General features: G+C 51.7%; 2 protein-coding genes across 2 annotated transcripts; both read left to right on the top strand.

Moving 5' to 3' along the window:
* The first annotated feature begins 919 nt into the window (after positions 1-919).
* LOC128063724 (phospholipase A2 inhibitor and Ly6/PLAUR domain-containing protein-like) lies at positions 920-4,840 on the top strand. The gene is made up of 5 exons (XM_052656537.1): positions 920-989; positions 2,310-2,426; positions 3,838-3,990; positions 4,378-4,521; positions 4,713-4,840. Exons 1-5 carry the CDS (start codon positions 920-922, stop codon positions 4,829-4,831), a joined length of 603 nt encoding a protein of 200 aa, XP_052512497.1. The 3' UTR covers positions 4,832-4,840.
* Positions 4,841-21,344: 16,504 nt separating this feature from the next.
* On the top strand, positions 21,345-25,154 carry LOC128063730 (phospholipase A2 inhibitor and Ly6/PLAUR domain-containing protein-like). Its single transcript, XM_052656542.1, has 5 exons — positions 21,345-21,414; positions 22,702-22,818; positions 24,216-24,368; positions 24,701-24,844; positions 25,036-25,154. The coding sequence occupies exons 1-5, from the start codon at positions 21,345-21,347 to the stop codon at positions 25,152-25,154; spliced, it is 603 nt and encodes a 200-aa protein (XP_052512502.1).
* The last annotated feature ends 1,355 nt before the right edge of the window (positions 25,155-26,509 follow it).

The raw sequence follows: 26,509 nt of genomic DNA on the forward strand, positions 1-26,509 counted from the left end.
TCACACCAGGCTTTCCTAGCAACCGGCTTGACCTGCAGGATTGGTCCCCAGCAGAAATTCGCCATCCTCAGCGCCCTAACTGAAGCCTGGAAAGCAAGAGGCCAGCAATCTTGAGTCGATTTTTTCAGGAAGCCGGGAGCCTACCGCAACAGGATCCCCTCCATGGCTGGCTGGCTGGCTACCCTCCCCACACCAACACACAGACACACATCCCCAAGAAAATCTCTGATCCCTGAAGATCAGGCCTGAGGCAGAGACAGTGTGTAAAGGACCTTAATAAACCACAAAGTATGTGCCCAAACCAGACACACACCCAGCCTTCCTTTTCCAATGGGAACTCGGCATCTGTCTACTACCATCCCCATGCCCTGAACAAGCAGCCCTCTGTTCCGTCTCCGAGAGACCCATGTGCATCCTGGGGTGGGGTCGGAGATGGAGACAGACCAAACACAGAAAAGGGAGCCAAGCATGCCTGGGCAAAACAAGCCTGGACTTGCTGGGTGCTCACAGGTAGGGCCTCACCCACACTGGGCACCTCCTTGGGGAAGGAGAGAAGGGGGACGGTACCTGATCCCTATCAGCTGCTCTACCCTACAGGAAACAAAATGACCTGATTCCGATCTTGGGCTTCACATTAGGAAAAAAGGTGGTGAGGGCCGGGGCGGTGGGACCTGATGGAAGAGAGTGTTGGAAGCCCAGACGCCTGGGGCTGCATGGAGGAGGGGGCTGGGCACAAGATGCCCCTGCTCCTTTTGGATTCTGGTTCCCTCTCCCCCACTCAGAGCTGGAGAGACCTACCCCCAGGGCTTACCTCATCATTTCTTAGCCTAGGGGTAACGTAGGTCCAGACCCGCCCCTTCCCAGCTTCCTATAAGAAGAGCTGGGGACCCAGGCCTGCAGGGTCACTCATCCAGCCATCATGAAGCCTTCCATGAAATCCGAGACCTTCCTGCTGGCCTCCGCTCTGCTCTGCACCCTCCTGGGTCTGGGTAAGTGACTAGGGCTCTGCAGTCCTGGAACCCTTAATACAAGGGGTATGAGAGAACATTCTGCCAGGTCCTCAAGGGAGAAGGGAAAGAGAAGGTGTCCTGGGAATTGAAATTCATGGAGAAGGCAGAGGGTAAAGGAGAGAAAGCCTGGGTCCCCAAGGGAGGAAAGCTAAAAAACATATGTGGGTTTAAATCTCTGAGAAAAGAAGGGTTTGGATGGGTTCTGCTCCCTGTATCCCAGACAGTGTCTCAAAATAGACACCTGAATTCTAGAAAATCAGATGAGAGTATGATTAGTATTTTTCATTAGTATGAAAAAAATGAGGCGACGTCGAGAGACTTCCTTTCTCCCAGGACTCTCAGCAGTTCAGGTCCCCGGTGTCCTCCTCCCTTCGATGTAGGGGTTCAGGCAGCTCCACTTTCCCCAGGACCCGGGTGCCTTGTGTCTGGGCCCCTCCTCTGAGGGGCCGCTCCTCTGGCCCCTGAGTTGCCTCTTCTCTCAGGACCAAGGAGTCCAGGTGCTTATCCTCTTAGTCCTCAATCTTTCTTCTTGACCTGGGATGCAGATCTCCTCTCAGGGACCCCTGCCTGAGCACCCACTGCCTACCGGACTTAGACAGCCCGGTACCCACAAGGAAGTTGATCCCACTTCCAAAACCAGCTGGACATGAAGGTTCACGCAGGCCCATGAAGGAGTTCCCTAGTGGTTCAGTGCAGAATCTGCCTGCCAAAGCTGGGGACATGGGTGCAATCCCTGGTCCAGGAAGCATCTACAGGCACTGGGTCAACTAAGACCCTTCACCACAACTACTGAGCTCAGGCTCTAGAGCCTGTGCTCTGCAAGCGGAGAAACCAGCACAAATGAGAAACCGCAAACCGCAAGTAGGAAGCAGCATCTACTCGCTACAGCTAGACAAAAACCAACAGGAAGCAGGAACCCAGCACAGCCAACAATAGAAAAAAGAAAATTAATAATATAAAAAGTATTTTTAAAGTTCATGGTATCTTCAGCAGGATCCCTCAAGGTTTATCAGGGGATCTACCATCCAAAGTCCCCAGCCTTGTAATTTGATAAACTTGCTCCCTGATCGGAGTTGCTTTCTGCCCTGCCCCAGAGAGCAGCTTTGCTCCCAGCACCATGGCATCCCTGCTGAGCTTCAGACAGATCTCTGTTCAGCAGCCAGTGTCCTCCCCCTGAATAATTAGGGAGAAACCAGTCCTTCTTCCTTCAGACCCCTCCACCCCATCCCCGTCTGGATTGGGGAGTCATGGCCCACAGACTACAGCACCATTCACTAGAGCCCCGCTCTCTAACTGCAGGGTATCCACTGAGCTGTGAGGTGTGTGTCAGTGACGGTCCCAGTTGCACTGGGAAACTGCAGCCTTGTGCCCCAGATGAGGACTCCTGCGTCGTTGTCGTGACCGAGACCAACAGAAGTAAGAGGGCAGGGGCTGGAATCACATGCTGGGGAGGCGGGGGGGCGGGGGGTGCCTTCAGGATGGCAGAATCCGCCACGGGCTGGGTGAACCTTTGAGTGATGATTATCAGGAAGGAGGGAAAGGCAACCTCGAGGTGGGTGGTGGAGGGAGAATCCGGTGCAACGACAGGAACCACTGTTGCCAAGGGTTTCTGAAGATGAGACTCCAAAGAGAGGGTGGGGAAGCGCAGACACAGACTCTCTCGCCAAAGAAGGGATTAGCAAGCAACGGACACAGGGGAAGAGTGGGATCCAGAGAAGGGGGAAATCTAATAGGTACAAGGTGAAGGGGTGGGCGTAAAAAGGACTTGGGTGACTTGCAAAGAAAGTGATCAGGTTGATTCTCTGGAGCTGGGAGGGGTCTCCCAGAGATGCGGTCTGCAAGAGACTGTTCCTGACATGAGAAAGCGGGAGATACTGGCGCTGGTTGAGTTGGGTGAGAGCTCAGTTGTGTCTCAGTCTTTGCGACCCCATGGAGTGTAACCCTTCAGGCTCCTCTGTCCTGGGATTTTCCAGGCAAGAATACTGGAGAGGCTTGCCATTGCCTCCTCCAGGGGATCTTCCCCACCCAGGGATGGAACCCGCGTCTCTTGCATCTCCTACATTGGCACGGGGGTTCTTTACCACTGCACCACCTGGGAAGTCCCAATACTGTCATAGAGAGAGAGACGTCTAAGGACAGATGATCACCAGGCTTGCTCCATTAAGTCGCAAAGAATCAGGCACAACTGAGCACCCACACACCCAAGCACGGGGGGTAAAGAGCAGAAACCCTAGGCCTGGAGGAGCCCACCCCGGCTATGGTGGGGAAGGGGAAGGCCAGGGAGACTGGAAGACACCACTTTAGGAAGACCTGAGAGAAGCCAAGGAGGGCAGCAAGAGACCACAGCCAGGAAGTCTGGGGAGTGATCCTGGGAAATCTGGAAGCCTCTACCTTAGGTGGAGAAGGAAGTGGGTGTTACAGCAGGTGGGGATGGCAGCCCCATCCCAGCATTTGGTGAAAGGAATTCCAGGGGTGAGGGGAAGGCTGAAGACTGGAAGAGACCATTCACACAGGCATAGGGGTAGTCACAGGTGGTCTGGAAAAGACCACTGCAGGTGGGAGCCCTGCAGGATGGCAGTGGGGTGGCCCAGGGGCTGAAAGGGCTACCCTGGAGAGTCCAGCACAGCCTGGGGGCTGCAGGAGGATGGGTTGCATACGTAATGAACCATTCAGAGATGCCCCAGGCAGAATAGAGGTCTAAACTGGGGAGGTGGAAGAGACCTGTCTAGACAGCAGTGGGCTGGGGCAACTCTAAGGTGGGGGAGACACCCCAGGGCAAGGGTCCAGACTGGGGCCAATGAGCCCCCTGCCCACGGTCATCCTGCAGAGGCCTCCTTGGTGGTGACCAGCTACAAGGGGTGTGTGAAATCCAGCGAGTGTGATTCCAGATTCTTCGGCATCACCGTGAACCCTGAGAACTACATGGGTTCCAAGAGGCGCTGCTGCCAGAAGGATGGCTGCAACCAGGACCCCCTGCCTGGTAAGCCCCAGCTGAGCCCGATGGCTGGAGTCCCGCCCTGCCCACCCCTCCCCCCCAGAGCCAGCTCTGAGCGCCTGTCTCTGACCTGCGCTGTCACGGGGCAAGCGTCTTCCTGGCGCTGAGCCTTGGTCTCTTCTCCTGTAAACTGCAGTGTCCAGGGACGTCCCTGGTGGTCCACTGACTAAGCCTCCATGCTCTCTCTGCAGGGGTTGGATCTCTGGTCAGGGAACTCGATTCCACAGGCCGCAACTAAGATCCAACACAGCCAAATAGACATTGTTTTCTGAAAATGCAGTGTCTGTTACCAACTGCTGTCCCCTGACGGATTGGGAGGTTGGGAAAGGGACTCGCGTCTCCGATTACCTGACCCTCCACCCTCCCCTTCAGCGTTCGTGAGAAACCAAACAGAGAATGGCCTTCGCTGTCCTTCCTGCATCGCTGCCTTTACGGAAACATGCACTGCCAGTGAGGAAGCGCTCTGCGTTGGCGAGGAAACCCGCTGTGTCATCGTGTCTGGCCTCATGCAACCTGGTAAGGGGCACCTGGAATTCGGGAGGAGGGACAGGGGTTCCAGACAGTCCCAGAACTGGAGCCTCATGCTTCCAGATTCTAAGGGAGAGAGTGGCTCCAAAGATCTGGGGGAGAAGGTGGCTGGGGCCTATGACCCTGGACTAGGAGGAGGGAGGCTGGCGATCCTGACTGTGGTCTAAAATCCCTTGCAGCAGGTGTCAGATTTGCTGCCCGGGGCTGTGGTATGGAGACCGCCTGCCACACCAAGCCCGGAACCCTGGTGCCCTCAGGCGCTCGTTTGTTCACCATCAAGAAGACCAGCTGTCTTTGAACCCCCAGGCTTATGGCAAGGCTGAGTGAAGAACTGAGGCCCATGTGGTGTTTGTTGTCCATTCCTTCTCAGCTACGGTTCTAGAAATTGCTACGGTTCCCATGTGTCTATAAATTAAACAAGTTAACAATCCTGAGTCTGTGATGTGCTGTATTTCGGGGAGATGGGATGCAAGAAGCAGGCCTCTGAACCCTTGGGAACCGTCTCTTTGCAAGAAAGAAAGGGAAGTTGCTACCTTTTCTTAAGGGCTTACTTCCTGCCTGGTCCCCATGCTAAGTGTTTTCCATGCGGTACCTCATTTCATAATCACAACTCAGTGACGCTGAAAGTATTGCCCCCATTTTACAGAGGAACACACTGAGGCACGGATTGTGGTGTCACTTGCCTTCGGTCAAACAGTTGGGAGGGTCAGACTCCAGAGTCCATGATCAGCTCTCCTAGTTAACCTGTTTTTGCCCCAGAGTTCATGTTCATCAATGTGGATATAATAGCTATAACTTCAAAGGGCTGTCTTAAGAGTCAAATGAAAGAAAACGAGAAAAGGACTTAGTGCAGTGCCTAGCACCTTTCAGGGGCTTCCCTGCTGTCTCAGACAGGAATCTGCCTTCCAATGTGGGAGTCACGGGTTCGAGGCCTGGGTGTGTAAGATCCTCTGGAGAAGGGCCTGGCAACCCACTCCATTATTTTTGCCTGGAGCATCCCCCGGACAGAGGAGTCTGACAGGCTGCAGTCCATGGAGTCACAAAGAGTCAGAGCCCACTCAGTGGCTGAGCGCACTGCACTAGCGCCTTTAAGACAGTGTCAGTTCTGGAGACAATGTGTCTGGCCAATACTTACCACCCTAATAGCTACTACTTACTCAGTAGTCATGTGTGGCAGATGCTGCTGTTGCTGCTGCCAAGTTGCTTCAGTCGTGTCCGACTCTGTGCGACACCATAGACGGCAGGCCACCAGGCTCCCCTGTCCCTGGAATTCTCCAGGCAAGAACCCTGGAGTGGGTTGCCATTTCCTTCTCCAATGAATGAAAGTGAAAAGTGAAAGTGAAGTTGCTCAGTCGTATCCAACTCTTAGCGTCCCCATGGACTGCAGCCTGGCAGTCTCCTCCGTCCATGGGATTTTCCAGGCAAGAGTACTGGAGTGGGTTGCCATTGCCTTCTCCGGTGGCAGATGCTAGACCTCGGCACCTATCAGGATACTCCGGATTATGCTACAGTAACGAGCAAGTCCCTAAACTCAGTCTTTAAAACAACAAAGTTGTATTAGTCTGTTGATGCTGTAGTAATGTTGTGTAACAAACCACGCCCAAATTGAGACTTGTAAAAAGAAACATTCTGCTTCCTAAGGGTTTGTAGGTATCTGGGGCGGCTCTGTTTCTGGCTGTGCACTGGTGGGTTTGCCTCCAGTTTGGTAGGGGTCTCTAGTTCTCCTCCGTGGGGTTCCAGAGCCTTCTGGGATTGTGACTCCCTGGTTAACGTCCTTCTCATGACAGATGACAGGGGCACAGAACCCAAGTGCACCAAAGGTCCCTGCGTAGGTTTGGGGGTGACCAGGAGACCATCCTGCACACGACCCCAGCATCCCTCCTCTCCAGGGACACTGGAGTCCTCACCCTGGATCCCTCCTCCCTCAGACCCAGAAGTCTAGGCTTCCAGCTCACAGAGTCCCAAGCATCTTCCACCCCCCTGAAACCTCAAACAACAGACACACAACAGAATTTCTACTTTTTTATTCACTCCTCTTAAAAACACCACAGGCAAACCGCCCCTGGGGCTTCATGGTTCCCTACCTCAGTGGACACACATGCATCGTTATCCAGACTGGAAGAAATTCAGCTAAGCTGATGAGGCTTTTGGACCTCCTCTGCTTCTGCCAGTGGCAACACTGAATTTCTTTCCTTGAATTTCTGCCTTCAAGGGCCTGCCAGCCTGCAGATGCCACGTAGATTCAACCTGAGGTCAGCCAGTGATCCCTCCACAAGGGAGTCTTCGGTCTTTTCTGTTTGGACGCTCCCAGAGACAGATGCCTCCCTAGCAACTTGCAGACGGAATTCCTATTCCCCAAGAGGGACCAAAGGGTCTCCAGTTCTCTCACACAGACCCCAGTTCCCTCCTCTCCATGGAGACCTTTCACCAGCCATGAATTACGAAGCAAGGACCACAGCCCTCTGGGAAGCCAGGAGTTCTGAGACTCCAAGAACTGTCCTTCTCCCAAAGAAGATTTAAAGCCCTCTTTGGATGCAGGCCTATCCCCAACCCCGGAAACCTACATCGTATACCCTATGTGGCTCAGAAGCCTAAGGATTCCAGCTCCCTGGGGAACCCAGAGCCCCCTCCTTCATGTCAGAATCCCCAGTGTGAAGGAGACCACCTTTGTCAGGAATCGGGGTGTCCAATTCCTGCTCTGCAGGGGGACTAGACACCTATTAGATCTACTTTCTACTCTTAGAGACCAAGATAGCCTCATTCCAGGAGTCCAACCCCTCAACTCCCTTGAGGAGTTCCATAGTCTAATGTCCCCAGAGAAATAAGGAATTCCATCCCTAAAACTCTTATTTCCCTTCAGGACCTAGGAATCCTGGAGACTATATATCACCCACTCCAGCCCCTGGTCAGAACCCTCATTCCCTTCAAGCACCCAGGATTCTGACAGCCGACCCTTCAATCTGCGATCTCTCAGGCCCAGACATCCCATGTTAAGAGTCTGGACCCCGTGCCCTCTCCCTCTCACCGGGTCTTGAGTCCTCAGCCCCAGCCAGGCAGCTAGGGCCCTGGGCACACGCGGAAGCCCCGGCCCTCAGCCCAGCTCTCACTGCATGGGCACCTGCGGCGCCAGCACTGCTTTGGCGACCGCGCGCATCTCGACCAGCACCTGCTGCAGGGCCACGCCGCGCGCCGTGGATGCTGTGGGATGCTGCTGCTGCTAGGTCGCTTCAGTCGTGTGTGACTCTGCGCGACCCCATAGACGGCAGCCCATCAGGCTCTTCCGTCCCTGGGATTCTCCAGGCAAGAACACTGGAGTGGGTTGCCATTTCCTTCTCCAATGCAGGAATCTGAAAAGTGAAAGTGAAGTTGCTCAGTCGTGTCCGACTCTTAGCGACCCCATGGACTGCAGCCTGCCAGTCTCCTCCGTCCATGGGATTTTCCAGGCAAGAGTACTGTAGTGGGGTGCCATTGCCTTCTCTGGTGGGATGCTGGCACAACACTAATCTCCAGCTGCTCCTCGACAGGCTCCGCCAGCAGGGGGAGCCAGAGAGAGAGAGAGAGAGCACCTGGGCTGCTGCAAGGCTGGTGAAGGGAGGCAGGATCGTGCAGGTCACGTGTTCAGCACCCCAGATGTGCTTTGAGGCCGCTTTGGTAGGGGGAGGGGGGGTGGGTCTGGGAGGGGTCGCGCAGGTGAGTCCAGGTTGCAGTGTCCCAGGACCTGCAGAACTAGCCTCACCGCACGTTCTCAGGCTAAGACCAGAATCAGCTGGGGATCACCCCCTCCTCAGGATCTGAGTTTCGGCCCCAAGGGTTCACCTCCAAGCTTCCAAACACCCTCATTTCTGTAATTCCAACCTCTTCCTTTTCCTCCTCCAGCCCTAAGGGTGGCGGCTGCTCCCAGCACTTGCTTCTGTGTTCTACCCGCGTCTTCTGTCCTCTTTAGTCAATGGTGGTGCTTTAGTCACCAAGTCGCGTCCGGCTCTTTGCGACCCCGTGGAATGTAGCCCGCCAGGCTCCGCAGTCCATGCAGTTCTCCACGCAAGAATATTGGACCCCACTCAGTGGCTGCCCTTTCCTCCTCCTGGAGATCTTCCCGCACCAGGAATCCAACTTGTATCCCCTGCATTGAAGGCAGATTCTTCACTGACTGAGCCACCTCCTTACTAGTTCTTTATATTAATTCTCTGATAAACTAACTGCTGTGATTTCCGCCTGCTGGTGGGACCCTGACTGACACAATGGGTGGCACTGATGTTGGTGTCTGCCTTGTCAGTGATTCCAAGTGGCACAGAGCTTGCTTTTCAAAGGGCTCTAGGTGGCGGGAATACTTTGGCCATAGGATGTGAAGATCTGACTCACTGGGGAAGTCCCTGATGCTGGGATAGGTTGTGGCAAGAGGAGAAGGGGGTGACAGAGGATGAGATGGTTGGATGGAATCACCGACTCAACAGACATGAATTTGAGCAGACTCTGGGATATAGTGAAGAAGCGGGAAGCCTGGCGCGCTGCGGTCCATGGCGTCTCAAGGAGGTGGACAGGACTTAGCGACTGAAAGACAATGTGGCAGAAGCAGGACGGGAAGGGAAACAGAGCATGAGCGCCACTCAAGAAGACAGGCCTCTCAGGAGCTGCCCTGGACTCTCGGAGCGCAGAGCGGAGCTCTCCTGCTGCGGGTAAATGAAGGAGAAATGTGCCTTGTGGGGGAGTCCGTGGGCGGCCTTAGCTCTGCGGGGACAAGAGACAAAACATGAAAACTTCTCTCTGCCTCTCTGCAGACTCCTAGCCAATACTGGCTTCCCTTGGGCTCTGATGGTAAAGAATCTGCCTGCAATGCAGGAGACCTGGATTGGATCCCTAGGTCCGGAAGACCCCCTGGAGAAGGGAACGGCAACCCACTGCAGTATACTCATCCATGATCTCTACTGTCAACGATTTGGAGCAAAAATCCTAACTAGTTGTCAGTGCGGAAAGATCCAAGTTGAAAACTCTAAGTGGTGCTGTATACGTAGTACCACCTGGCGCCAGGGCAGATCCTCTTTAGAGGAATGTACTTCAAACCAGCCCCTCAAAGAATTTCCACCAATATATTACCCTAAGTGGAACTAACACACACACACACACACACACCCCATTCAGTTCAGTTCAGTTCAGTCACTCAGTCGTGTCTGACTCCTCGCGACCCCATGAATCGCAGCACGCCAGGCCTCCCTGTCCATCACCAACTCCCAGAGTTCACTCAGACTCACGTCCATCGAGTCCGTGATGCCATCCAGCCATCTCATCCTCGGTCGTCCCCTTCTCCTTCTGCCCCCAATCCCTCCCAGCATCAGAGTCTTTTCCAATGAGTCAACTCTTCACATGACATGCCCAAAGTACTGGAGTTTCAGCTTTAGCATCATTCCTTCCAAAGAAATCCCAGGGTTGATCTCCTTCAGAATGGACTGGTTGGATCTCCTTGCAGTCCAAGGAACTCTCAAGAGTCTTCTCCAACACCACAGTTCAAAAGCATCAATTCTTCGGCGCTCAGCCTTCTTCACAGTCCAACTCTCACATCCATACATGACCACAGGAAAAACCATAGCCTTGACTAGACAGACCTTAGTCGGCAAAGTAATGTCCCTGCTTTTGAATATGCTATCTAGGTTGGTCATAACTTTTCTTCCAAGGAGTAAGTGTCTTTTAATTTCATGGCTGCAGTCACCATCTGCAGTGATTTTGGAGTCCAAAAAAATAAAATCTGACACTGTTTCCATTGTTTCCCCATCTATTTCCCATGAAGTGATGGGACCGGATGCCATGATCTTCGTTTTCTGAATGTTGAGCTTTAAGCCAACTTTTTCACTCTCCTCTTTAACTGTCATCAAGAGGCTTTTTAGTTTCTCTTCACTTTCTGCCATAAGGGTGGTGTCATCTGCATATCTGAGGTTACTGATAGGCTGCCATGATTAACGGTCAGTAGAAACCACAAGAAGCAGACTCAGACACAGAAAGATCGCAGATATTGATTGTGGAAACCCGGAAAGAGTGACAGACTGTATTTTCTTGGGCTCCAAAATTGCTGGGACAGTGACTGCAGCCATGAAACTAAAAGACCCTTGCTCCTTGGAAGAAAAGCTAGGACAAACCTACACATTGTATTCAAAAGCAGAGACATCACTTTGCTGACAAAAGTCTGTATAGTGAAAGGTATGGTTTTTCCAGTAGTCATGTACGGACATGCTTTCAAAGTGTGGTGCTGGGAAGACTCCAAGGAGATCAATCCAGTCCATCCTAAAGTAAATCAACCCTGAATATTCATTGGAAGGACTGATGCTGAAGCCCCCATACTGTGGCCACCTGACGTGAAGAGCTGACTCATTCGAAAAGACCCTGATGTTAGGAGGGTGTCCTTGGTGGTCAGATGATAAAGCAACCACCTGCAACGTGGGAGACCTGGGTTCGATCTCTGGGGTGGGAAGATCCCCTGCAGAAGGGAATGGCTGCCCACTCCAGTATTCTGGCCTGGAGAGTTCCACAAGCAGTCAGCGGGCTTGGAAAGCATCAGACACACCTGAGCGACTTCCACTTTCACTGATGCTGGGAAAGAGTGACGGCAGAAGGCGAACAGGGCAGCAGAGGCTGAGAGTAGATGGCATCGTGGGCTCACTGACTCAATGGACATGATTCTGATTAAACTCCAGGAGGTGAAGCACAGGGAAGCCTGGCGTGCTGCAGTCCATGGGGTGGCAGAGCCGGCCACGACTAAGGTACTGAACAACAAACTGATATTATGAAACACACAACATACAAGTAAGTGGGTAAGAATCCCCCTCCAGTGCAGGGCTCTCAGTTTCCATCCCAGGTCTGGGAAGATTCCACATGCCTCAGGGCAACTGAGTCTAAGCCCCACAACTACTGACTCCAGGCACCAAAGGCCTGTGCTCCGCAGTAAGCAAAGCCTTTGTATGAGAAGCCTGTGCACAGCAATGAGAGTAAACTCCACTCGCTGCCACGAGAGAAAGCGCACGCTCAGCAATGAAGACCTGGTGCAGCCAAAAGTGATAAATAAAGTGTAGTAATTGGAAAGAATGACGCTGAAGCTGAAACGCCAGTACTTTGGCCACCTCATGCGAATAGTTGACTCACTGGAAAAGACTGATGCTGGGAGGGATTGGGGGCAGGAGGAAAAGGGGACGACAGAGGATGAGATGGTTGGATGGCACCAAACTCCATGGATGTGAGTTTGCGTGAACTCTGGGAGTTGGTGATGGACAGGGAGGCCTGGCGTGCTGCGATTCATGGGGTCCCAAAGAGTCGGACACGACTGAGCGACTGAACTGAGCTGAACTGAATAATAATTTTAAAAAACCTCAAGGGAATGAGGAACTACTGACATAAGCATTTCCAGCCTCTGCAAACGTAAAGTCCTGAGCTGACCATTCCACATTTTAGGTAGATAAGAGGTGAATAATAAAGATCCACATACCAGATTAGATACAGTTTTAGTCAAAAATGCATTGACTCTTCTCATAATTAAAAGGTGGAATTTTGATCTGAATCTCTTTGCCAGGAAGTTTTTTTTCTTTTTAATTGCCCCAAGACGGTTGATTTTATGTAAAATTTTAATCAAGGAGGCCATTAGACTGGGTGACTCTAAAGTCTTAGGTAGCTTTAGTAAACCAATCAAAATTTAAGCCAGAGTTGATGAACTCCAATCTAAGAAAATGAAATCAACTAGACATGAACAGCCAAGTCCCTTGATTTTCCCAAGTAAGAAATCGTTTCAGGTCCAGGGAGGTGGGATGGACTGGGACATTGGGACTGACACGTGTATACTCCTGATACCCTGTTGGGCAGAGATGGCTGATGAGAACCTGCTGTACGGCGCAGGGCGCTGCACTCAGGGCTTTGTGCTGACCTAAATGGGAAGGAAATCCAGGAGTGAGGGGATATGTGTGTACCAGCAGCTGATTCACCTTGCTGCCCAGTGGAGACCAACACAACACTGTAAAGGAACTATATCCCAATAAAATAGATTAATTTGAAAAGTTCAAGCTCAAGCCCATTAAATAACTGCTCCGCTTCCATGTTTTCTCTCTGAAATCTTCTGTCCTCCTACCCACAAAGCACCTCTAATCATTTTTCAGTTCTGGCTGTCTGATTTGAATTGTCTGCCTAAATGAACTCTTCAAAATATAATGTGCCGCAGTTTACCTTTTACAACTGATAGGACCTTTATTTTATTATTACCAATCTTTTTGGTCACACTGCACAGCTTGTGGGATTTTAGTTCCCCAATTAGGGACTGACTGAACCTGGGCCCCTGGCAATGAGAGAGTGGCGTCCTAACCACTGCACCGCCAGGGAATTCCCTAAGACCTTTAGAATAAGAATGTGCATTCAAGGAAAACCTCATTGGTTAGAATGTACTTTGTAAGGTGGAAAAAGGGCTGGTTAAAATTCAACGCACGTCATAACTGACTCGTGGGTGTTCCATGGGGGCCCAGTGGCTAGAGTCTGCACTTCCTTGCAGGGGCCTGGGCCCAATCCCTGGTCAGTGAACTAGACCCTGCTGCCATGTGCAGCTGCACCTAAGGCCTGGCCCAGCGAAATAAAGACATGAGGCCTGGCGATGCCAAGGGTCAGTGAGGGCGTGACGCTCACAGACTGCTGAAGGAAACATGACGTGGAACAACCACTTTGGAAACCAGTCCATTTCTAATAGGAAAGCAAATCTGCCTGCATGCTAAGTCAGTTCAGTTGTCTCCAACTCTTTGTGACCCTATGGACTGTAGCCCACCAGGCTCCTCTGTCCATGGGGCTCTCTAGGCAACAACACTGGAGTGGATAGCCATGCCCTCCTCCAGGGCATCTTCCCAACCCAGGGATCAAACCTGCCTCTCCTGTGTCTCCTGCCTTGCAGGCAGATTCTTTACCACTGAGCCAACAGGCAAGTAAGTCTTAGACCTAAGGACTGAAGACCCTGCAATTTGACTCTTTTAGACAGTTACCCCAAGGATATCTCTGTACAGAGCCTTTACAAGAAGGCTCACAGCAGCTGTGTTCATAGTAGTCAAAAAGTGGTGGGCAGTTCCCTGGCGGTCTAGTGGTGAGGGCTTTTCACTTGCACTGCTGGGGTCTGGGTTTAGTCCCTGCCTGGAGAACTAAGATCCTGAAAGCCGGGAGGTACGGACAGATACAGCCACCAAAACGTGGCAACAGTCCAGAGGCCTGACATCGAGATCTCCGCTTCCAGTGAAGCTTCTCAGCAACAAGGTGGAACAGACCACTAACGTACACACAATATGTGAGACCCCATGTTCCGAGCTCCACCAGACTCTGCTGAACAGGCTTCCAACCTGGCACCACAAGCTCTCCTTGATGGCGCTATGACAAATTGTATATCTGTCACCCCTGTCTGCAATCACATAGGACTCTGTGGACGTTCCCTAAGGGTCGGGGCCTGGTTTGGTTTTGTTCACTACTGGTTCCTGAGCTTGGGCCCAGCTCTGCTGTACACTGGCTATAGCACCTTGAAGGCTGAGCTTTCGGAGCCTCAGTTTCTTTGTCTGTAAATTGGGGATGATCATCCTATGTAGGATATGCTTTACAGATGGGGAACCGAGATGCAGACAGGAAAATCAACAGCTTGCATGTCACACACAGGTAATGACTGGCAGAGAAATTCAGACCAACTGCCGGACTACACGCCAACAGTGCTCTCCAACTCCACAACTTCAATCCTTGTGGTAAAACCTCCACATCTTGGCACTTCCCTGGTGGCCCAGGGTTAGGACTCCCAGCTTCCACCGCAGGGGGCCTGGGTTCAATCCCTGGTCAGGGAACTAAGATCCCACTGCCACATGGCACGTCCAAAAAAAATCAAGACTCAACACCTCTGCCTGGCCCAAAGTAAAAGCATGGGACCCTCCAACCAGTAGGACATATACCTTTGTATTTTAATGACTAATTCGGATTTCACATACGACTACTTCTACTTTTAACACACACAGATGCTCCCTTGTCTGTCTTTCTTATGAGAGACAAAAATTTCAGATTAAAAAATATGGAAACAACCCAAATGTCCATATGAATGGACATACAGTGCATATAGTGTATGTTCCCTACAATGGAACAGTGAAAAGGCAAGTATTAGTCACTCAGTCAGGTCCCACGCTTTGTGACCCCCATGGACTGTAGCCCGCCAGGCTCCTCTGTTCATGGGATCTCCAGGCAAGAATACTGGAATGGGGAGCTACTCCCTTGCCCAGGGGATCTTCCCGACCCAGGGAACGAACCCTGGTCTCCTGCATTGCAGGCAGATTGTTCACCATCTGAGCTAATGGAACGGTATTCTGCTATAAACAGGAATGAAGCTCTGATGCAAGTTACGACATGGAGGAAACCCGAAAACTACGTGAAAGGAGCCAGACACAACAGGGAGCATATTGCAGGGTCTTATTTATAGGAAACGTTCAGGACAGACAAATTCGGAGAGACAGAAAGCACATCAGCGGTACATACACACACTAGTATCAAGTAAATAACCAAAAGGACCTGCTGTGTAACACAGAGAATGACACGCAATATTTTGTAATAACCTATAAGGGAAGAGAATCGGAAAACAATATATAACACATACATGTATAAATACGAATCACTGCTATACACCTGAAAGTACCACCACACTGTAAACCAACTCTACCTCAAGCTTTTTACAAAATCAGAGAGAGAAGTTCAGAAAAATAATCATATAGTTTTTAAAATACAGGATGTAAATATTAGGATTTAAATATTAAAAATGTTAATATCAAATGTTGTTAAATATGCAACAGCAATGTTAAATTCAGATTACTTCAATAAATTCATTTGAGTGAAAAACAAAAAATTAACAACTGAATTTCATGTTTTTTGCTTTTTTAAAAACGTACATCAGCAGTTGCTAAGGGCAACTGCGGGAAGAGGGTAAGGGAATGACCATTTAATGGTTCTGGGTTTTTTTCTGGCGGGAGGTGATGAAACTGTTCTGGATTAGACGCTGTAATGAATGCTGCATGCTGTGAATATACCAAATCCCCTGAATCACACACTTTCAATGGTTAAAGTAATGAATTTATGTTACATGAATTTCATCTCACGAAGAAAGAAGAGAGTGTTGGGTAACTATCAGCCGTTAGGAGAAATGCCTAAGCGCAGGAGACTCATCTGGGCCCAGGTCTGTGTGCACCTGTCTCAGGAAGACAGGATTCACGACAGTGGCATAAATTAGACATGCAAGGTCTGCAGACACTGAGACATCTTGTTAAAACAACTTTTCCAAGACAAATATCATATGATATTGTCTCTATACGAAATCTAAAAAAAAAAAAATTATACAAAAGAACTTATCTACAAAACAGAAAAAGACACAGAGACTCAAGAGAAGGAATTTATGGTTATCAGGGCGAATGCAGAGGCGGGGGAGGAACAGATAGGGAGCTCAGGATCCACATGTACACAGAGTTATATTTAAAATAGATAACCAACAAGAACCTACTGTACAACACAGGGAACTCTACTCAGTATTCTGTGAGAACCTGGGTGGGAAATAACTTTGACAAAGCATAGATACATGTATATGCATCGCCGAATGACTTTGCTGTACACTTGAAATTAACACAACATCGTTAATCAACTCTAACTCTACCTCAACATAAAATAAAAATTAAAGGGCCTTCCCTGGTGATTCAGTGGTTAAGACTCTGAGTTTCCACTGCCGGAGGCACAGGGTCGATCCCTGGTTGGGGAACTAAGATCCTGCATGCCCCCCACTGTGGCCAACAAATTAAAAAATTAAATTAAAATTTTAAAACAAGGTTCCACATCCATGAAAGGCAATGTTATGCACCATTCCAAAGAATAAGGTAGAACTTGATGTCATGACAGTGGACCTCTAAGATATGGTTTCTTGGAAACAGCAAGGGTGATGACCATGTACATAATACGTACTTTAAAAAAGGGGGTTCAGGTGAATCTATATGCTTGTATGTGGACAGAGGGACCTGGGGAACCACATGGGAAACTGCTCACAACGACTGCCACAGGAAGGAAGACCTGGCAGCAGGCATGGGGGGATGGGGCAGGAGGGGCCGGAAGCAGGTGGCCTGTGATGAGGACTTCCTTTCCAGTGTGCACCCTCCCTTTTGTGCTTTTTTCAGTTATGGCCCACAAGAGCCTCCGCTGGCTCCTCTGGCTCTCTCACTCCCCACTTCCGGTCGTTCTTGGCCCCACTCCAACAGCGGTGCAGAATTAAACAGGATGCCCCAGATCATAAAAGAGCCCAGCAAGACCATCCAGTAACACACACGTGAGTCCCCGCTTTACACACACACCTGCGTGCTGACACGGCACTTCTGCAAACATGATGTCACCAGATTGTCACGGTGACCCTGGGCGCCCAGCACATTATCCTCCATGGACAGGTGAGAAGACAGCTTCTGAGACATGGAACCATTGCCTGAGGTCACAGGGAGAGTGAGAGCGGGAGATGGCCCTTGAGTTCCACCTGAGGCTGACCTGTCAGCCACCTGCACCTCTCTCTCAGCTGGGAATACTGCCTCTAGGCAATGTCTGCTCGCGCTGGGCCTCGTTTCTGCATCACACAGGGGACAGTAATAGTGAGGTGCTGGGATTTTTATGAGGATTCCATGAACTAACCCATAGGAGGCATTCAGAATGGTAACTGGCAGGGTTTTCTTTTCTGGGGTGGGGGGCATTTTCCCAAGTTGGGCATTGAACCTGGGCCTCGTGGCATGGAGTGGAATCCTAACCATGCCCTACCACAGTTTTCCCAAACAGTTGTAACTGTGAATAAACTGTTAGCTCTCATTATTCTGACTGTACTACCTTAGGGAACTATGAGATATGTAAAGTCCAAAAATCATTCACAAAATCTTGTGGCTTTGTGAATAATTCCCGGGAGGAGAATTCTCAGCTTCTCTCTAATTTGCAAAAAGGTCTATGAAACAAAACATTTTAAGAACCACTGGGTAAGACAGACAATAATAAATTTAACACAATCCGGCAGGCCTTGCCCCCAGCATCCCTCCCCAAACACCCTTACATTGGACGGATGAATGTGGCCAAAGTCCAGAAGTGGAGGACTTCCCTGGTGGTCCAGTGGTTAAGAATCCGTGCCTCCAACGGGGCAGGGGGCTGGGGGGCAGGTTCAATCCCTGGCTGAGGAACTAACGCCCCAAAGTGTCATGTGGTGTGGCCAAAAATTAAAAATAAAAAAAGACAGAGACTTCTCAGGAGATCCATGAGCTACAACTCCATGCTCCCAATGCAGGGTGCCCAGGTTCCCAACCCTGGCCAGGTAACTAGATCCCACATGCTGCAACTAAGACCCAATGCAGCCAAATATGAATCAATGTAAAAAACAAAGGAAGTCAACGTATGGACACAAAGAAGGAAGAAAAAGGCAGCTAGAGCACCCACACTGGGTTCAGCTCGCAGCACCGCCATGCATGAGGGGTGATAACAGCCCCACCACCATCCTACTCCCTGGAGAGCCGGATCATGCAGGGCAACACCCAGGCAGCCCTGGGAACTCACTAGCTCTCTTCTCTCACCAGTTCCTTGTGCCTGATGGGAACAGCCTGTTGGGAAGTCTGTCACCATCCTGGGTCAAACTGCCCTTTTCCCTTTGCTGCCTCCGACTTCACCAAGCATGTACCACAGCACTCTGCATTCCACAATGGCCACTAAGCTGGCCACTTCACTTTGGCCCTTCCTAGGCCTCAGCTTCCTCAACTTTAAAATGAGGTTGATTGGCTTAGATGGTATGAGACACCTTCCAGTCCTAAGCCCAGGGCCTTCAGAAGGCAGAATGCGTGGCAATGGTTTACTCTCTTCCAAATGAGGATGATAAGCCTCTGAAAAGAGCAGCAACCTACCTGGACCACACACGAATTCATTCCTGGCCTAGTCCCTGCATCACCTCCATCCTCTGCTAAGGGCACAGGGACCACACTGCTCATTGTCCAGGTGAGGTGGTGGGGACCAAAGAGAAAGTGCCTCAGCTCACTGCCAGTTAACTCCAGAGCAGAGTGTGGACCCTGGACCTACAGATTTCTATTAAGGAGATGGAGGGAGGGGGACTTCTCTGGGGGCCCAGAGGTTAAGACTCTGAGCTTCCAGGGCAGGGACTCCAGTTCCGTTCATGGTCAGAGAACTAAGATCCTTCAGGCCACCCAGAGACGGAGAATAAAACAAAGATGGCAGGGCGGGGGCGGGGGTGCCCGCTGGCAGAATCACCTGGAGTACTACAGAGATGGTCTTAGAGGCTGCCCACCATTTACGGTAAGTGTCTGCCTTGAGAAGGTTTTCTGCACAGTAGGTCTGGAGAGAAGAATAGAAAAGGGAATGTTAGGGTTCAGAGATGAGAGCTATGTCCCCAGCTCTCAGCTTAGTCTGAGAGTTCTCTCAAGCCCTCTGACATCACCCAGGTTTAACTTTCCTTATAATCCCCCCACACACTGGGGTGTGGGGAAGAATGGAGTCACGTATATGTATGTCTGAGTCCCCTGGCTGTTCATCTGAAACTATCCCAACTTTGTTATCTGGCTATGTTGCTGCTGCTGCTAAGTCCCTTCAGTCGTGTCCGACTCTGTGCGACCCCATAGACGGCAGCCCACCAGTCTCCCCTGTCCTTGGGATTCTCCAGGCAAGAACACTGGAGTGGGTTGCCATTGCCTTCTCTTTTCTGGCTATACCCCAATTCAAAAACCTTCTAGTGTTAAAATAATAACCCCACACACTACCTGGAGTCCACCCCAACATTTTCCCCTGGAAATTCACCTCTGCTCCTTCCCAGGAAGCAAAACACCCCCCTTTTCTCTCAGCAAATTCCTCTATCTCACATCTCTCCAGAATTCCCGAAGGCCTCCCAGAAATTCTCCCATGACCCTCCTTGCTGCTGCTGCTAAGTCCCTTCAGTCGTGTCCGACTCTGTGCGACCCGATAGACGGCAGCCCACCAGGCTCCCCCGTTCCTGGGACGACCCTCCTTAGAATTCCACAAAGTCCCCTTTGTGAAAGGAAAACCAAAACGAAGTGCGTATTGCTAAAAGTGTTCTCTAAGTCGACCGGGGGGCCACGGAGGAATTCTGACCAAGCGGGTCGCAGCTACAGTGGAATCTGACCTTTTGACCACATATTGTATTCACACAGGAATCCAGAATATATGCCAGGAACTCAAGGTACTTATCAGACCCTTATCCTTCAGTAACTCAGGACATCTTCTTCTTTAAAGCCAAATATTTCTTTCCGTGTATCACAGTCAATTAGAATTCTCTCCACACGACTTTAACAACCTGCTGACCTCTGTCCTCATAAGCCCCTGATTCCCTCTGCCATCACTGCGTTTACCGGAATCTGTGTCTCCCAAAGTGCAATTCTTAAGAACCCCAATAAAGCTCTTTCTTGGCACCCCGCATACGGATTAGCCTTCAACACCTCTGAGACTCCAGAAGTTCCAGAGCCCGCTGACGAATTCCTTCACTTCTTCCACCCTCCCCCACGCCAGTCCCTCACCGAGTCCTGCCTACTGCAGGACACCACAAGGCGGAGGCGGATCTCCGGCATGTCAACGCCGTGTGGGCTTCGCCCGACCCAAAAGATGCACAAAGCTCTGAGTTTGGGGGGCTCACAGTGGGTGCGCCCTGGGCGGCCTTCACTGCGCAAGCGCACGAGGCTGGGGCCTTTCAAACCCCGGCGCGCCGGCGGCTACGTCACCACTGCGCATGCCTACTGCGTCTCCCCGGAGACCTGCCAGACGCGCCGAGTTCCCTAGCAACGAGATTTTCCTGCCTGGCTCTGGCGAAACCGCTCTCTCGCCCCTCCTCCCAGTCACTTTCACACCAGGCTTGCCTAGCAACCGGCTTGGCCAGCAGGATTGGTCCCCAGCAGAAATTCGCCATCCTCAGCGCCCCAACTGAAAAAAGCAAGAGGCCAGCCAACTAGAGTCGTTTTTTTTTTCAGGAAGCCGGGAGCCTACCGCAACACGATCCCCTCCATAGCTGGCTGGCTGGCTACTCTCCTCACGCCCGACACACACAGACACACACATGGACACACACACGAGAAAATCTCTCATCCCTGAAGATCAGGCCTGAGGCAGAGCGAGTATGTAAAGGACCTCAATAAACCACAAAGTATATGCCCGAACCAGACACACACCCAGCCTTCCTTTTCCAGTGGGAACTCTGGGCATCTGTCCCCTACCATCCGCATGCCCTGAACAAGCAGCCCTCTGTTCAGTCTCCAAGAGACCCAAGTGAATCGTGGGGTGGGGTCGGAGATGGAGACAGACCAAACGCAGAAAAGGGAGTATGAGCCAAGCATGCCCCGGCAAAACCAGCCTGGATTTGCTGGGCGCTCACAGGTAGAGCCTCACCCACACTGGGCACCTCCTGGGGAAGGAGAGAAGGGGGAGGGTACCTGAGTCCTAGCAGCTGCTCTCCCCTACAGGAAGCAAAATGACCTGATTCTGATCTTGGGCTTCACGTTAGAAAAAAAGGGGGTGACGGCCAGTGCGGTGGGACCTGATGGAAGAGAGTGTTGGAAGCACAGACGCCTAGGGCTACATGGAGGAGGGGCGTGGGTACAAGATGCCACTGCTCCTTTTGGATTCTGGTTCCCTCTCCCCCACTCAGAGCTGTAGAGACCTACCCCCAGGGCTTACCTCATCATTTCTTAGCCTGGGGTAACGTAGGTCCAGACCCGCCCCTTCCCAGCTTCCTATAAGAACAGCTGGGGACCCGGGCCTGCAGGGTCACTCATCCAGCCATCATGAAGCCTTCCATGAAACCTGAGACCTTCCTGCTGGCCACAACGCTGCTCTGCACCCTCCTGGGTCTGGGTAAGTGACTAGGGCTCTGGAGTCCTGGGACCCTCAAAACAAGAAGTATGAGAGAACATTCTGCCAGGTCCTCAAGGAAGAAGCAAAAGAGGAGGTGTCCTGGGAATTGAAATTCATGGAGAAGGCAGAGGGTAAAGGAGAGAAAGCCTGGGTCCCCAAGGGAGAAAGTGCTAAAAAACCTGTGGGTTTAAATCTCTGAGATAGGAGGGGTTTGGATGGGCTCTGCTCCCTGTATCTCAGGAGGTGTCTCAAAATAAGACACCTGAATACTAGAAAGTCACATGAGAGTATGATTAGTATTTTTCATTAGTATGAAAAAAATGAGGCGAGGTCGAGAGACTTCCTTTCTCCCGGACTCTAAGCAGTTCAGGTCCCCCGTGTCCTCCTCCCTTAGCTGTAGGGGTTCAGGCAGCTCCACTTTCCCCAGGACCCAGGTGCCTTGTGTCTGGGCCCCCAGTTGCCTCCTCTCTCAGGACCAAGGAATCCAGGCCCTTATCCGCTTAGTCCTCGATCTTTCTTCCTGACCTGGGATGTAGATCTCCTCTCGGGTACCCCTGCCTGAGCGCCCACTGCCTACCAGACTTAGACAGCCTGGTACCCACAAGGAAGCTGATCCCACTTCCGAGAACCAGCTGCACTGAAGGTTCACAGAAGTCCGTGAAGGACTTCCCCGTGGTTCAGTGCACAATCTGCCTGCTGAAGCCGGGGACAGGGGTGCAATCCCTGGTCCAGGAAGCATCTACATGCACTGGGTCAACTAAGACCCTTCACCACAACTACTGAGCTCAGGCTCTAGAGCCTGTGCTCTGCAAGCGGAGAAACCAGCACAAATGAGAAACCCCACACCACAACTAGGGAGTAGCGTCTACTCACTACAGCTAGAGAAAACCAACAGGAAGCAGGAACCCAGCAGAGCCAACAATAGGAAAAAGAAAATTAAAACTATAAAAAAAACTTGGAAAGCTTCAGCAGGACCACTCAAGGTCCCCAAGATGTATCAGGGGGTCTAGCATCCAAAGTCCCCAGCCATGTGATTAGATAAACTTGCTCCCTGATTGGAGTTGCTTTCTGCCGCGCCCCAGAGAGCAGCTTAGCTCCCAGCCCCATGGCATCCCTGCCGAGCTTCAGACAGATCCCTGTTTAGCGGCCAGTGTCCCGCCCGTGAATATGCAGGGAGACCCCAGTCCTTCTTCCTTCAGACCCCTCCACCCCATCTCCATCCGGATTCGGGAGTCTCGACCAACAGACTACGGCACCTTTCACTAGAGCCCCGCTCTCTAACTGCAGGGTATCCACTGAGCTGTGAGGTGTGTGTCGGTGACGGTCCCAGCTGCACTGGGAAACTGCAGCCTTGTGCCCCGGATGAGGACTCCTGCGTCGTTGTCGTGACCGCGACCAACAGAAGTAAGAGGGCACGGGCTGGAATCACATGCTGGGGAGGCGGGGGGTGCCTTCAGGATGGCAGAATCCGCCACGGGCTGGGTGAACCTTTGAGTGATGATTATCAGGAAAGAGGGAAAGGCAACCTCGAGAGGTGGGTGGTGGAGAGAGAATCCGGTGGAATAACAGAAACCACTGTTGCCAAGGGTTTCTGAAGATGAGACTCCAAAGAGAGGATGGGGAAGCGCAGATACAGACTCTCTCACCAAAGAAGGAATTAGCAAGCAACGGACACAGGGGAAGAGTGAAATCCAGAGAAGGGGGAAATCTAATAGGTACAAGGTGAAGGGGTGGGTGTAAAGCGGACTTGGTTGAGTTGAAAGGAATGTGATCAGGTTGATTCTCGGGGGCTGCGAGGGGTCTCCCAGAGATGCGGTCTGCAAGAGACTGTTCCTGACAAGAGAAAGCGGGAGATACTGGCGCTGGTTGAGTTGGGTGAGAGCTCAGTTGTGTCTCAGTCTTTGCGACCCCATGGAGTGTAACCCTTCAGGCTCCTCTGTCCTGGGATTTTCGAGGCAAGAATACTGGAGAGGCTTGCCATTGCCTCCTCCAGGGGATCTTCCCCACCCAGGGATGGAACCCGCGTCTCTTGTATCTCCTACATTGGCAAGGGGGTTCTTTACCACTGCACCACCTGGGAAGTCCCAATACTGTCATAGAGAAAGAGACGTCTAAGGACAGATGATCCCCGGGCACACTCCATGAAGTCGCAAAGAATCAGGCACAACTGAGCACCCACACACCCAAGCACGGGGGGTAAAGAGCAGAAACCCTAGGCCTGGAGGAGCCCACCCCGGCTATGGTGGGGAAGGGGAAGGCCAGGGAGACTGGAAGACACCACTTTAGGAAGACCTGAGAGAAGCCAAGGAGGGCAGCAAGAGACCATAGCCAGGAAGTCTGGGGAGTGACCCTGGGAATCTGGAAGCCTCTACCTTAGGTGGAGAAGGAAATGGGTGTTACAGCAGGTGGGGATGGCAGCCCCATCCCAGCATTTGGTGAAAGGATTTCCAGGGGTGAGGGGAAGGCTGAAGACTGGAAGAGACCATTCACACAGGCATGGGGGTAGTCACAGGTGGTCTGGAAAAGACCACTGCAGGTGGGAGCCCTGCAGGACGGCAGTGGGGTGGCCCAGGGGCTGAAAGGGCTACCCTGGAGAGTCCAGCACAGCCTGGGGGCTGCGGGAGGATGGGTTGCATACGGAATGAACCATTCAGACGATGCTTCAGGCAGAAAAGGGGTCTAAATTTGGGGAGGTGGAAGAGACCTGTCTAGACAGCAGTGGGCTGGGGCAACTCTAAGGTGGGGGAGACACCCCAGGGCAAGGGTCCAGACTGAGCCCCCTGCCCATGGCCATACTGCAGAGGCCTCCTTGGCGGCGACCAGCTACAAGGGGTGTGCGAAATCCAGCGAGTGTGATTCTGGATTCTTCGGCATCACTGTGAACCCTGAGAACTACATGGGCTCCAGGAGGCGCTGCTGCCAGCAGGATGGCTGCAACCAGGACCCCCTGCCCGGTAAGCCCCAGCTGATCCCGAGCACCTGACCTGCGCTGTCACGGGGCAAGCGTCTTCCTGGCGCTGAGCCTTGGTTTCTTCTCCTCTAAACTGCAGTGTCCAGGGACATCCCTGGTGGTCCACTGACTAAGCCTCCATGCTCCCTATGCAGGCGTTGGATCCCTGGTCAGGGAACTCGATTCCACAGGCCGCAACTAAGATCCAACACAGCCAAATAGACATTGTTTTCTGAAAATGCAGTGTCTGTTACCAACAGCTGTCCGCTGAGGGGTTGGGAGGTTGGGAAAGGGACTCGCGTCTCTGATTACCTGACCCTCCACCCTCCTCTTCAGCGTTTGTGAGAAACCATACAGAGAATGGCCTTCGCTGTCCCTCCTGCATCGCTGCCTTTACGGAAACATGCACTGCGAGTGAGGAAGCGCTCTGCGTTGGCGAGGAAACCCACTGTGTTGCCGTGTCTGGCCTCGTGCAGCCTGGTAAGGGGCACCTGGAATTCGGGAGGAGGGACAGGGGTTCCAGACAGGCCCAGAACTAAAGCCTCATGCTTCCAGATTCTAAGGGAGAGAGTGGCTCCAATGATCTGGGGGAGAAGGTATTTGGGGCCTATGACCCTGGACTAGGAGGAGGGAGGCTGGCGATCCTGACTGTAGTCTAAAATCCCTTGCAGCAGGTGTCAAATTTGCTGTCCAGGGCTGTGGTATGGAGACCGCCTGCCACACCAAGCCTGGGACCCTGGTGCCCTCAGGCGCTCGTTTGTTCACCATCAAGAAGACCAGCTGTCTTTGAAGCCCCCAGGCTTCTGGCAAGTCTGGGTGAAGAACTGAGGCCCATGTGGTGTTTGGCATCCATTTCTTCTCAGCCACGGTTCTAGAAATTGCTACGGTTCCCATATGTCTATAAATTAAACAAGTTAACAATCCTGAGTCTGTGATGTGCTGTATTTTGGGGAGATGGGATGCAAGAAGCAGGGGTATGAACCCTTGGGAACCGTCTCTTTGGAAGAAAGAAAGGGAAGATGCTACCTTTTCTTAAGGGCTTACTTCCTGCCTGGTCCCCATGCTAAGTGTTTTCCATGTGGTACCTCATTTCATAATCACAACTCAGTGATGCAGAAAGTATTGCCCCCATTTTACAGAGCAACACACTGAGGCACGGATTGTGGTGTCACTTACCTTCGGTCAAACCGCTGGGAGGGTCAGACTCCAGAATCCATGATCACCTCTCCTAGTTAACCTGTTTTTGCCCCAGAGTTCATGTTCATCAATGTGGATATAATAGCTATAACTTCAAAGGGCTGTCTTAAGAGTCAAATGAAAGAAAAGAAAAAAATACTTAGTGCCGTGCCTAGCACCTTTCAGGGGCTTCCCTGGTGGCTCAGAGAGGGAAGTATCTTCCTGCCAATGTGGGAGACGTGGGTTCGATGCCTGGGTGTGTAAGATCCTCTGGAGAAGGGCCTGGCAACCCACTCCATTATTTTTGCCTGGAGCATCCCCCGGACAGAGGAGTCTGACAGGCTGCAGTCCATGGAGTCACAGAGAGTCAGAAACCACTCAGTGGCTGAGCACACTGCACTGGCGCGTTTAAGACAGTGTCAGTTCTGGAGACAATGTGTCTGGCCAAACAGTTACCACCCTAAGCCTACTACTTACTCAGTAGCCATGTGTGGCAGATGCTAGACCTTGGCATCTATCAGGATAATCCGGATTATGCTACAGTAACAAGCAAGTCCCTAAACTCAGTGGTTAAAACAACAAAGTTGTATTAGTCTGTTGATGCTGTAGTAATGTTGTGTAACAAACCACGCCCAAATTGAGACTTGTAAAAAGAAACATTCTGCTTCCTAAGGGTTTGTAGGTATCTGGGGCGGCTCTGTTTCTGGCTGTGCGCTGGTAGGTTTGGCTCCAGTTTGGGAGGGGTCTCTATTCTCCTCCGTCGGGTTCCAGAGCCTTCTGGGATCTGTGACTCCCTTGTTACCATCCTTCTCATGGCAGCTGACAGGGGCACAGAACCCAAGTGCACCAAAGGTCCCTGCGGAGGTTTGGGGGTGAGCAGGAGTTCTATCCTGCACACGACCCCAGCATCCCTCCTCTCCAGGGACACTGGAGTCCTCACCCTGGATCCCTCCTTCCTCAGACCCAGCA

This window comes from Budorcas taxicolor, chromosome 18, assembly GCF_023091745.1.
Source record: "Budorcas taxicolor isolate Tak-1 chromosome 18, Takin1.1, whole genome shotgun sequence".
Classification (NCBI taxonomy): domain Eukaryota; kingdom Metazoa; phylum Chordata; class Mammalia; order Artiodactyla; family Bovidae; genus Budorcas; species Budorcas taxicolor.